At 48.1% G+C, this 12,025-nt stretch overlaps 2 protein-coding genes across 5 annotated transcripts; one reads left to right on the forward strand and one right to left on the reverse strand.

Annotated features, from left to right (window-relative positions):
* Nucleotides 1–3,343: 3,343 nt before the first annotated feature.
* Nucleotides 3,344–4,591, reverse strand: LOC116645214 (cytochrome b-c1 complex subunit 8). 2 transcript variants are annotated; one of them, XM_032425267.1, is made up of 3 exons: nt 4,523–4,591; nt 4,180–4,347; nt 3,344–3,551 (listed from the first exon to the last, which is right to left on the reverse strand). In XM_032425267.1, the coding sequence occupies exons 2-3, from the start codon at nt 4,331–4,333 to the stop codon at nt 3,457–3,459; spliced, it is 249 nt and encodes an 82-aa protein (XP_032281158.1). In that variant the 5' UTR covers nt 4,334–4,347; nt 4,523–4,591; the 3' UTR covers nt 3,344–3,456. The 2 variants fall into 2 exon arrangements, with proteins under 2 accessions (XP_032281158.1, XP_032281157.1); XM_032425266.1 differs by having other exon boundaries at nt 4,501–4,591.
* A 132-nt stretch (nt 4,592–4,723) lies between these two features.
* On the forward strand, nt 4,724–9,615 carry GDF9 (growth differentiation factor 9). Of its 3 annotated transcripts, none has more exons than XM_032425251.1 (3): nt 4,724–5,206; nt 6,937–7,132; nt 8,279–9,615. In XM_032425251.1, the coding sequence occupies exons 2-3, from the start codon at nt 7,000–7,002 to the stop codon at nt 9,241–9,243; spliced, it is 1,098 nt and encodes a 365-aa protein (XP_032281142.1). In that variant the 5' UTR covers nt 4,724–5,206; nt 6,937–6,999; the 3' UTR covers nt 9,244–9,615. The 3 variants fall into 3 exon arrangements, with proteins under 3 accessions (XP_032281142.1, XP_032281143.1, XP_032281141.1); XM_032425252.1 differs by lacking the exon at nt 4,724–5,206 and adding an exon at nt 5,221–5,490; XM_032425250.1 differs by lacking the exon at nt 4,724–5,206 and having other exon boundaries at nt 6,034–7,132.
* The last annotated feature ends 2,410 nt before the right edge of the window (nt 9,616–12,025 follow it).

A 12,025-nucleotide genomic window follows, 5' to 3' on the forward strand; every position in this document is an offset into this window, starting at 1 on the left:
AAGCAGGCTCTCCGCCAAGCAGGGAGCCCGATGTGGGGCTCGATCCCAGGACCCCGGGATCATGACCTGAGCCAAAGGCAGACGCTTAACCGACTGAGCCACCCACCCAGGCATCTCAGGGAAAGTATTTCAACATACGTCTACGTTACCTTCGTCATTGTTTTAAATCAACCATGGAGCAAAAGTCAGGTTTGTTTTTAATTTTTAAGATTTTATTTATTTGCGAGAGAGAGAATGAGAGACAGAGAGCATGATGGGGGGAGGGTCAGAGGGAGAAGCAGACTCCCCGCTGAGCAGGGAGCCTGATGGGGGACTCGATCCCGGTACTCCAGGATCATGACCTGAGCCGAAGGCAGTCGCTCAACCAACTGAGCCACCCAGGCGCCCAAAAGTCAGTTTTAAAAGCGAAGTGGCATGCAGATGGCATCAGCTGAGGGGACAACAGTCGTCCACAGCCATCCCACGGCCCTCGAATAGTTGTGAAATCCTATTCCTGAAATTAATAAATGTAAAAAATTCGTGAGTTCTCTACAGCCAAGTATTTTGCTGAATGAGTAAACACACAACTACAGTGCCTTCCTCCAGCAGAAAGGTCTGAGCAGCCTTTACTCAGTTCCGCCATAAAGAGAACGCCTGGCCGGGAGGCAGGAGCAGGGGTCTAGGGTAGCTGACCACAGGCCGGCCCCTTCCCTGGGAGCCTTAGTCTCTTGTTCTCCCAATGAGATGGGAGTAGATCTGAGGCCTCTCAGCCGCTGACATTTGGGGGTTCAAATGATTAATTTACAGGAAGAAAATGAGGAGCTTGAGAGCTTCTAGCTTGGTAACTCTACGACAAGTCCCGGGGACTTTCTGCCGCTGAGCTGAGTGCACAGGATGCAATGGGAGAACGAGGGTGTATGTAGCCACACGAGCAGCTGCAAACACATTCCAGGGGGAGAGGAGACCATGAAGGCTCGGAAGTAACTGGACACTTTTTTGCTGGCCCAGAGCAGGATGTGCCTAATAAAAAATGACTGACTCTGAAATGGAACAACTTCCAGGTAAAACTTCAAGGGTCAAAGTGCATCTGCTTTTCTGCCGGCTGTACCTGGCATCAGACAGGCCTGCGTCTCCGGGACTCGGTTGGCAAACCGGAGTTCACTTTGCCACATCGTACAGCGCAGAGATCAAAGCCCTGGTCGGGGCAGGGCCCTGCTGAGGAGAAGGGCCAAGGGAGTGAGTGGCTGTGCCCCGGAAGCAGATGAAGGCGCCACACCCAGGGCTGGAGGCTCCACGTGGATGGTTACAGGCGGTGGGGCCCGCAGCAGTGGTCCCTTTCTTCCTTGAGAGACTTCACCCCAGTTTTTCTTTTCTTTGTGGACTTCGGCAGATAGAACGGTCCCTAAAACCATCCCAGATCCCCTATCACTTACAGGAGCACTGAGCTATACAGCCCCCCACCTACCTCAGCGCCCTGCTACACAGGGCTCCGTGCCCCCCAGCTGAGAGGTCAGCCCTTTGGTGGGAGACAGCCTGACGGCAGACTTTCGTAATTTTCTTCAAAGGCAGAAGCTCAGCAGGTAGAGGGGCTTGCTTACAGCGGGGTCTTCTCAGGGCACTCCTGGGAGAAAAAGGATGCAGACCAGACGCGGTGCCTGGTCGGAGCTGAGAAAGGGTACATTTGCTTTTGAGCTCTTATCTCCAAGGAAGTCAAGGAACCAGGAAGAAATAAAGTCTTGGGGTGAAATGAAGCCAAGAAGATGGGAGAGGGTAGCCATCTCCCCGAAGCTCGGGGCTAGTCAGAGGGAGAGACCGATGAATGGCCTGTCGAGGCAGTGGTTCTGCCCTGGTGCCCGAACCTGTTGAAACTATGCAGTCAATTAAGCATCTGCCTTCGGCTCAGGTCACAATCCCGGAGTCCCAGGATCGAGCCCCACATCGGGGCTCCCTGCTCAGCGGGGAGTCTGCTTCTTCCTCTGGCCCTCCCCACCCCCTCAAGCTCTCAAATAAAATCTTAAAAAAAGGAAAACCTATGTGGCGTGAAGGATGGGTGGTGCATTCCCATCTTCAGGTCCACAGCTTCATCAAATTCTCAACAGTCTATGCCCCAAACATGCAGCAAACCCTCGGAACAAATACAGACGAAGAGCCCAGGAAAACCGGGCTCCACCATGTTGGGTGAGGCAGGAGTTTCCATTGTACAGGTGTCCTTTGTTAAGCTTGCCAGGCTCCTGCAGATCACTCATTCCACCATTACCACAACCCTGTGGTTTTGTATTAACACGTCATCTTACCGACAAAGAGGTCAAAGCTCAGGAACGCAGGTTTCTTTCTTGTATCATACAGCGAAGCAGCACAGGTTAAAGAGTATGGGGCCTAAGTTCACCAGACTCAGAGGTTCTTTATCCTGCCTCCCAATCAATACAATTTATATTACCATTTTGTTTGTTTGTTTTGAAGTATTTTAACTTCAGTTCCTAACAGACAAGAATAATCATTAGAATAAGAAAAAAAAAAAATACAACCAGAAAGTGAACCACACTGTGAAAGTTGCTGCTCTAAACAAGCAGCAAGTGTCCTTAGAAGTGAGGAAGTTTCTGGAAATGGAGCAGGGAACCAGAAGCATAACACTACCAACACCTACCTCTACCATCTCCTGGTGAAGGAAAAAGGGTACCTTTCTACTAAAAAAGGTAATTCAAAGGCTCTAAAACAGGGGTAAACTTTTCAATAAAGGGCCAGAGAGTAACTATTTTAAGCATTATGGGCCATATGTGATTAAAGCCCACCATTGGCAACCTGGTACAGACACAGGCAGTTTAGCTCTGGAGGCCAAGGGGTGACCTCACCCCCTCCTTTTATAGCTGACTTCCTTCCCCTCAGGCTAAGGAAGGCCTGTCTTAGCGGGGAAAGGCAGTCTAGGAAAGCTTTAGGAGCAAAAACTTTAGTGCCAGACTCCACCATTCATTAGCTGTGTCATTTTGGTCAACTTACTCTCACTGTGCTCCTGGGTCCTCATCTGCAAAATGAATGCAATAATACTTAATTCAAAGGTAGTTCTGCAGTTTACAAGTACTGATTTGTGTAAAGGGCTAAATACCTGACACACAGTAATTATAATATAGTTACCAGATCTTATGGGAGGAACCAAGCCCACAGTTCATGCCACCCACCACTCATCAGCTGCAGGAGTAACTGCCCCTAATTTCTTGTAGGTTAGAGAACAAGCACTGAGCCCAGATCCTTCACCAAACTCGCAGACTAGCCAAACTGTTCAGGACTCATGCTAGGAAGGGGAGTTCATGAACCTGAGTATCAGCAGTCACACCAAGGACTTGCTCACAAAAATGCAAAATCACAACAGTGCAATCCATAAGAAGTTTATTACGTCTTCAAGTCTTCAGGACGCTACAGTGTAGACTCCTCTCCCAGAGAAGGATCCTTCAGACACTGGGAACCACTATCCAGATGAATGCCTCATTTGTCATTTTCATAGGCAGCTGGATTCTTCCTCTTGGATTTCTCAAATTCCTGGGTCCCCCATGTGTAGACAAGGTAAAATCCTACAAACGCTTTAAAAATCAAAAGTGAGAGTAAGCATTGAGCCCACGGAAGACCCCAGGGTCCCAGGCTTCTTTTCTGACTCACTGCAGGCTCTGCCCTACTGTCTCTAGTTTCCAAGAAGCCACTTTTAAACCAGACGATCAAGGAAGGTTACATCATACACCCATTTTGCAGGTGACCAAAAGAAAGGGCCATCCCAGGAAAATCTGTCACCAAACCTTCTCTCTCTCTCCCCAGTTGCACATTTTTTTAAATTCAGTAACATATACTTCACCATTTAACACGCCAGTGCACACTTCTGTGGGGGTTTTTTTGTTTGTTTTTTTGCCAATTCACAATGCCGTGCTGCTATCATCACTATCTGGGGCATATCTCACACGTAACAGTTCATCGCTACGAAGTGGGTAAAGATGACCTCGGAGGGAGACGCTGGAATCACACAGTGACCTTGGGCCGGTCGTTTGTGACTCAGTTTGCTCCCCTGTAAGATGGGGAAGATACACTAGCGCAAGGGCTTTCACGAACACTGAAGCACGAGAAACCGTGCGTGTGGCGGGGAGAGGGAGCTCCCTGAGGGGCCCGCTGCCACTCAGCGTCTCAGGGAGTCCGGCCCCCCAACCGGGCCACGGCACTCACGCGGCACCACGCGAAGGACGCACGCCCGCGCGCGGCGCAGCACGTTGGGGATGCCCTTGCTGAAGTAGTGCGGGAAGGCGCGCTGCTCGAAGGGCGACAAGCTGTAGGTGATCACATGCCGCATCCGGGTCAGATGCCCAAACTCGCGGCCCATGGTGGCGGCGGCGCCTGCAAGACCGAGGGCGGAGGTGGACGGGCGCTTGCCTCAGTCCCGGGACGCGCCGCCCCCGACCCGAGACGCCCTCCCCGGAGCTCCTCATCCTTCCCGGCCCAGGCGGCGCCCCCACCCTCCCGGGGACCCCCACGACCGCGCGACCGCACCTCACTCCCGCGCGGGGCCCACCTCGCCCTCCACAGTCGTGGGAACCAGCGGCCTCCGCCCGTCACTTCCGGTAGGTTTGGACGCCGGTCCGGGAGGCCGTGAAGTCACTTCCGGGGAATACCATTTTCCGGCCGTCTCCAGGGGGAGGCGCCGTTGCTCCCCCTTCTGCGGGGAAGTGCCCTGGCCGGTGGGGGGGGCCGGGGGAGGGCGGGGCCAAGCGCGGAACTCCCCGCCGAACGGGCTTTGCGGCCGGGGGGCGCCCCGCGAGGCCTTTACGCCACCCCTCAGCCTCCTGTCACCGCGGGGAGCGGCCGGCGCCGAGGGGCGCAGAGAGGTGTAGGGGAGGGCCGGCCGGCGTCGAGGGCCTGTGGAGGGCGCCCTGCATGCGGCCTTCGACGCTCCGGTCCGGGCGCTCAAGGGGTCGGTTCTTTTCAGAACATCAGCGACGCCGGTACCAGGATCAGAGACGTGCATCGGGGCTTCTCTCGGCCGCCGCGGTCCGAGAGTCCACGGCCGGGGCTTAGACTGTCCCCGGGGAGAATAAAAACGTTTCCTCAAGTTGCGCCCCAGGAGGAGTCCCCAGGGAACGGGCAAACAGTTGCTATCCGGCCGGGGGTGGCGGTAGGAGGAACGAGGCCACCTCCGCAGCCGGGGCTTGCCACCACCTGCCCCCCAGGTCTGGCCGGGGGCGCGCTGCGCAGCCGGGTAGGTCCCGCCGCCCTCGCTTCCCCACTGCCCCGCGGGCGTTCTCGGCGTTTCCGAAAGCACTTTCTGCGGAAGGCTGCTGCGGGCCTGGCCTTTCTGCCTGAAGCAGAGCGTCTGTAAATGTTTTGTTCGTGGAATTGCCGGCCATATGTGATGCCGGAGTAAGCTGTCGTTCAACAGTTGGCGTGTGTTTTATGGAACCCTGCCTCCTAGCCAGGGGCCAGGGAGTCTTGGCAGGCAATGAACTTGAAATTTGCAAGCATACCTCGGTTTCATCAACCTAGGTACTGCACCGACTGCTTTCGAATCTCGTACCATGAGTGGGGGGTTGACTTCCTTCCAGCGTGGTCTGTTCGCGGGTGCGCTGGAGATGCCCTCATTTCAGGCTTTCGTGGCGCACCTTTGTCTCGTTTTCCTAAAACATCACCTCTAGCCTTGTCTCAGCTCCAAGAACTTAAGTCCTTATACCAAAAACAAAAACACCCTAGCAAATTAAAAATTAAAATTAAAAAAAAAAAAAACCTGCAAACATCTCCAAACCTTTCAACCAAAATATATATAGATGAATGTGCAGACCAAAGGATCAAGATATTATATTTAAAAATGAGTAAGAGCGCCTGGGTGGGTCAGTCGTTAGGCGTCTGCCTTCAGGTCGGGTGGGGATCCCAGGGTCCTGGGATTGAGCCCCGCATCAGGCTCCCTGCTCTGCAGGAAGCTTGCTTCTCCCTCTCCCACTCCCCCTGCTTGTGTTCCCTCTCTCGCTGTGTCTCTGTCAAATAAATAAATAAAATCTTTAAAAATAAATAAAAATGAGTCAAGGTTAAAGGTGATGTCCTTTTTAAAGCATATTTCAGTATTCCAAGTACATATTCCATAGGAAGCTCCCTGAGAACTGGGCAACCGAACAGTTCTCTGCTCTCTGGAATTTCAATGCCAATTGTGACTTTTTCTCACTCCCAAATCAACATGCAGTAAGTAATTATTCTAAGCACCTGGAAGTGGGAGCGGTGACGAGGATGGAGAGGAAGAGTGAATCCAATACACTGCATATCAACAGATCTTCTTATCATCATGAATAGCTTTCCCACTTGCTTTGGAAGTTTCAGCAAGCACCTAAGGAACGTTTTAAGAATCCTAATCTCAAAAAAATGGGTGGTTTTAAGATCATTTTTCAATTCTCTTGGCCTTTCAGCTTGCATAACTAGTCCATTGGCCTAACAATAACCTAAGAGGTTTTAAATAAATGCCTCTTCAAAAGGGAGAGGGGGAAAAGGGGGAGAGGAAAGCTAAATAACCAGATGCATCTGTATCTAATGAGGACAAATTGGATAAATAGGACGTTATCAGTGGTTTGATGCACAGCTGATAAAAATTATCTTCAGCTAGGCATCCTTGAGGTCTGATTACAGAAGTGACGCTAGCCTACCCACACACCTAAAATTTATTTAAAAGATTGACCTAGGCTCTTCCTGGCTTTTAGCAAGAAGACTGGTAGGGAGGAATGTATCCCTTGCTAGTTCTTTCAGGCCATGGCGCTTCTCAGCAACTTCTTCCTTTGGTTTTTCTGCTTTTCCTGGCTGTGTTTCCCTGTTAGCCTTGGTTCTCAGGCTTCTAGAGGAGAACCTCAAATTGCAGCTGGTGCTGAGTTGGAATCTGAGGCTGAGCCTTGGTCTTTGCTGCGGCCTCTAGATGGAAGAGACAGATCTGGCTTCCTTTCTCCTCTTTTCAAGGTTCTGTATGATGGGCAAGGTGGTACTCCTAGGCTGCAGCCAGACTCCAGAGCTTTGCGCTACATGAAGAGGCTCTATAAGGCGTATGCTACCAAGGAGGGGATCCCTAAATCCAACAGAAGTCCTCTCTACAACACTGTTCGGCTCTTCACATCCTGTGCCCGGCACAAGCAGGCTCCTGGGGACCAGGCAACAGGTGTGTAGGAGCAGATTGGTTAATGGGTGGTGGGAAGCTGATAGACCTGTCTGTGTTTCAGTTACAGAATGGAGCTGGGCCTTGCTCTTTGAATTACTCTTTATTTTGCATGATACTCAGTATCCACATTGAAACAAATCTGGTACTTGACCTTACTGTTTCTTTCTAATGCACTCATGGATTAACGTGGGCTCAGGGTGAAACTTCAGAGCTACAAGAGACTTAATGGCTCTAAAAACTGAGCAGAGTGTTGCTGGAGGTCAGCATCTTGTCCAAAGTCACAAAATCAAGACTGGAAACCTGGTATTTTGACCTCTGTTTGCTTATTATTCCCATTCTATTCGTGCTGACCTGGAAATGTGTCTGAAACGCCTCCTAGCTACTGGTGTATTGTGTTAAATAGGATGTGTTCCCCTTGTTTGTTGCTTTCTGTGAGAGGCCGACTGAAGACAGCATTTGGAACAGTAGGTCCTCCCAACAACAAAGTGTTAGTCATCAATCTGACCCAGCACCTTGGAGTCCTATGTGTGTGAGAGAAAGGAGCGGTGCTTTAAAAAAAAAAAAACCTAGCTCATGACCAAAACCATTCTAACCCAACGGGTCAGCTGTGGCTGTTTAAAACCTTTCCTTCTTCCTTGAGGTCTTATTTTATGAGATTGGTTTTAAAGCTTCCATTTGTCATCAATCTCAAGTGTTCCAAATTAGACCATTAAGTTCTTTATTGACTCTGTTCATTAGGGCTTAGAAAGTGTTTTTAACAAGGCTGGTAAGCGTATTTATTACAGTTATCTCTCCAGAGACTGTCCAAGAGGAAAAATAGTATTTACTAGCTTCTTCTATGTTTGGAGTCATTTACTGAGATTGGGAAATTAGAGGTTGGGAAATGTAATGATTCTCCGTTGTTTTTATTCACCACCAAAGCTGTTCAGAATTTCTGGTGATAAAATAGCCAGTTGTACTCACTGGCAGTTAATTATGGTATCTATCCCCAGTATTTTCTCTAAAACCACCCCCCACCCTTTTTAAGGCTGGAGGAAGTGGGGAAAGAGAAGGGAGAAAACGCATTATGAAGGATAAATGCCTTGATTTGACTTGCTATTATGTTTTTGTATTAAAGCACTACTGATGGGTTGTTTTTCTTCTCAGGATCCGTTCCATCAGTGGACCTGCTGTTTAACCTGGATCGTGTTACTGCCGTTGAAAACTTATTGAAGTCAGTCTTGCTATACACTTTCAGCAACTCCATTTCTTTTCCCTCTGCTGTTAAATGTGTGTGCAACCTGGTGATCAAAGAGCCCGAGTCTTCTAGCAGGACCCCCCATAGAGCTCCGTCCTCATTTACCTTTAACTTACAGTTTGAATTGAAAAAGAAATACACATGGTTTGAAGTTGATGTGACCACTCTTCTTCAGCCTCTAGTGGCCTCCAACAAGAAAAGTATTCACATGTCTGTAAATTTTACCTGCGCGAGAGACCAGGGGCAGGATCCTTCAGCTCAGGACAGGCCATTTAACGTGACCCTCCAGGTGCCCCCCTCACTGCTTTTATATCTGAATGACACAAGCACTCAGGCTTATCATGGGTGGTGTTCCCTTCACTATAAACGGAGGCCTTCACCGAGTGCCAACCAGAACAGGGGTCTGTCCGTCTGCCCCCAGGGAGAAGGGTCGGCTGAGGGTGTAAGATCTCCTCGTCACCGGAGAGGTCAGGAAATCATCAGCTTGCCATTGAACAAGCCTCTGGCTCCAGCTTCTTTGAATCTGAGTGAATACTTCAAACAGTTTCTTTTTCCCCAACATGAGTGTGAACTCCATGACTTCAGGCTGAGCTTCAGCCAGCTGAAGTGGGACAACTGGATCGTGGCCCCGCCCAGATACAACCCTCGATACTGTAAAGGGGATTGTCCAAGGGCAGTTGGACATCGGTATGGCTCGCCAGTTCATACCATGGTGCAGAACATCATCCACGAGAAGCTCGACTCCTCGGTGCCCAGACCATCGTGTGTGCCTGCTAAATACAGCCCTCTCAGTGTTTTGAGCATTGAGCCAGATGGCTCAATTGCTTACAAAGAATATGAAGACATGATAGCCACTAAGTGCACCTGTCGTTAATGTCGGCTTCTCTAAACTAAAACCTTGAGCCCCTTCAGCAAGGGAAATACAGTGTGCCTCTCTGTGCCTTCAAGGGAGCGCTCGGTGTCAAATGGCTATAATGGGCTATGTGTTGTGTACGGAGGTGCCTGTGTAGATTCTGTGATATCCGTCAGTGTAAAGTGGTAACAGCTGCCTTTATTTTCCAATGTAAATGAAATTATTTTGGAGGGCTTCAAACTTTTTTCCCTGAGCGATTTTATTTTTCTTTTCGTTGGGAGTCTGGTTTTTCATGTAAGAAAAAAATCTTAACATAAATCTTGGATGGAATTGCAGCTCTAAATACAGTTCAGAGTGCTATAGTTTTATTTAATGGAAGAATAAATCCCTCTAGTGGCATAAATTTACCATGTGTGTGTTTGTTTTTTTTTTTTAAAGGATTGCTCTTAAATGGTCTTTGGGGAGAGAGAAGTATTATAATCTATAAGCTAGTCTTGGCTTAACTTTTTAGTTAAGAGAAGTTAGCTTTTCTACCTAAAGCCTGGTGAAGGACATTTACTGGGACTGGAAGCAGGTGACCTGTTGTATTAGTGTGATGGGTGCACCGTATGCTAATTCAGCTCTTCGGGTGGCATGGATAAATAGGGTGACTCACATCAAACAGTATAACATTTGTCCCATTTATCTAACGGAAATTGCCTTGCAGATTTTTACAAGAAAATGCGATGTTCAAGATTTTTAGAATATTTTCTCCTCTATGTATTTAAAACCTCTGACCTTATGGAAGGAAGTCAGGGAACATTTTTTCCTCTTTTCATTTTTGTTTGTTTTTGCAGATTTCCCTCAGCTCCCATCACTCCGCCCCCACAAATTTTTTCCAGGTGGATTTGGGAGTGTTGCCATCAAATGAACCTGGCAGTGATTAGGTTACATTACAGAACAGGCCTGGTTTGGGTATCAGGGCTTATATATGAGTTTTCAATATAATCCTACCTTGGGAGAGCCCTAGAGGTACAGGGTTAGGACTAATGTAGGGATGCCTGTTTCAACGTTTCTAACACCCTAATCTACAAATCAAAGTAACTCCTAAATGTGAGATGTACTTTTCATTTTTTTCTCTTAGTTTTATTTACTTGAGTAAACTCTTCACCCAACATGGGGCTTGAACTCAGAACTGCGAGATGTAGAGTCTCTTGCTCTTCGAAATGAGCCAGCCAGGCACCCCGTACTCCTCATTCTTTTTTTTTTTTTTTCTTTTAAAGATTTTACTTATTTGACACAGAGAGAGAGCACAAGCAGGGGGAGTGGCAGGGAGAGGGAGAAAGAGATGCGGGGCTAGATCCCAAGACCCTGGGATCATGACCTGAGCAGAAGGCAGACACTTAACGACTGAGCTACCCAGGTGCCCCTCATTTTTGTAAATCATCTTTTCTTAATGGTTAGTGCTTAGTGTCTAAGGAAGCCAGCTGGGATTTTGATCGGGATTGTTTTGAATCTGTAGATCAGTTTGGGGAGTATTGGCATTTTAGCAATGTTAAATCTTGTAATCCATGAGCATGGGAAGTTTTTCCTTAGATTGAGGTCTTCTTTCATTGCTCCCAATAATGTCCTGTACTTTTCGAGTATAAGTTTTGCACTTTTTATTAAATTCTAAGTATTTTATTCTTGATGTGACTGAGAATAGAATTCTTTAAGATTTTATTTGAGAGAGAGAATGAGACAGAGAGCATGAGAGGGGGGAGGGTCAGAGGGAGAAGCAGACTCCCTGGTGAGCAGGGAGCCCGATGTGGGACTCGATCCCGGGACTCCAGGATCATGACCTGAGCCGAAGGCAGTCGCTTAACCGACTGAGCCACCCAGGCGCCCCAGAGAATAGAATTCTTAATTTCCTTTTCAGTTGTGTGATGCTATCTTGCATACAGATCACAAGCCTGCACATACTGACAGAAATGCTCTTCTAGCCGCTCCAAAAACATTTTTAAGAAAAATGAGCCTGGAGGTATCTGGGTGGCTCAGTTGTTAAGCATCTGCCTTCGGCTCAGGTCGGGATCCCAGGGTCCTGGGTTCGAGTTCCATGTCGGGTTTCCTGCTCAGCAGGAAGCCTGCTTCTCCCTCTCCCTCTGCTGCTCCCCCTGCTTATGCTCTCTCTCTCTCCCTGTCTTTCTCTCTGTCAAATAAAATCTTAAAAAAAAAAAAATGAAACGTAACAAAGGGAGAAGTTTTAGGTGGCCCAGTTTCCAAGTAACTTTGCCATCTTGTTGTCTAACCTGAAGGAGGCCTTATTCTGTTGTAAATGAGGCTGCCAGTCTAAGAGATGGTGTTTCAAGGGTTTTGTCTCGTCTTCTGTCATTCTTCAGGGTAAAAAAATAACTGGCCTGGAAAGGGCATGAATAACCATGGTGATGTGCAATTGAACTTACTTGAAGGTAAGTCTCTCTTAAAGACAGCTGTTTTCAAATGGACCACATGAAATACGTATCAAGTTAATGTACTCCTCGAAATTCCAACTAAACTGAAATTTTCTTCCCCAAAACAGGAATTTGCTTTACTTTTTTCATGACCTAGTTCTGTGGTTGAGTATGGATATGGTCTGCAATCTGAAGGTTTAGGAAAAAAGAAAAGTTGTTCTGATGGAAGTTAAGTATTAGGGTCAATGCCAAAATTAGGGGTAGAAAAAGAGTTCATCTTTACAGGTAACTTCTAAAGTTGACTTGTGTATAGTATTTAGATCCTACAATTGTGTAGTGATAGCACGAAGAACTGTAAGTTTGGCTTCCCTGTTATTTTGGGTTTTTTAAGCTTT

Source organism: Phoca vitulina, unplaced genomic scaffold (genome assembly GCF_004348235.1).
Source record: "Phoca vitulina isolate PV1807 unplaced genomic scaffold, GSC_HSeal_1.0 scaffold32, whole genome shotgun sequence".
Classification (NCBI taxonomy): domain Eukaryota; kingdom Metazoa; phylum Chordata; class Mammalia; order Carnivora; family Phocidae; genus Phoca; species Phoca vitulina.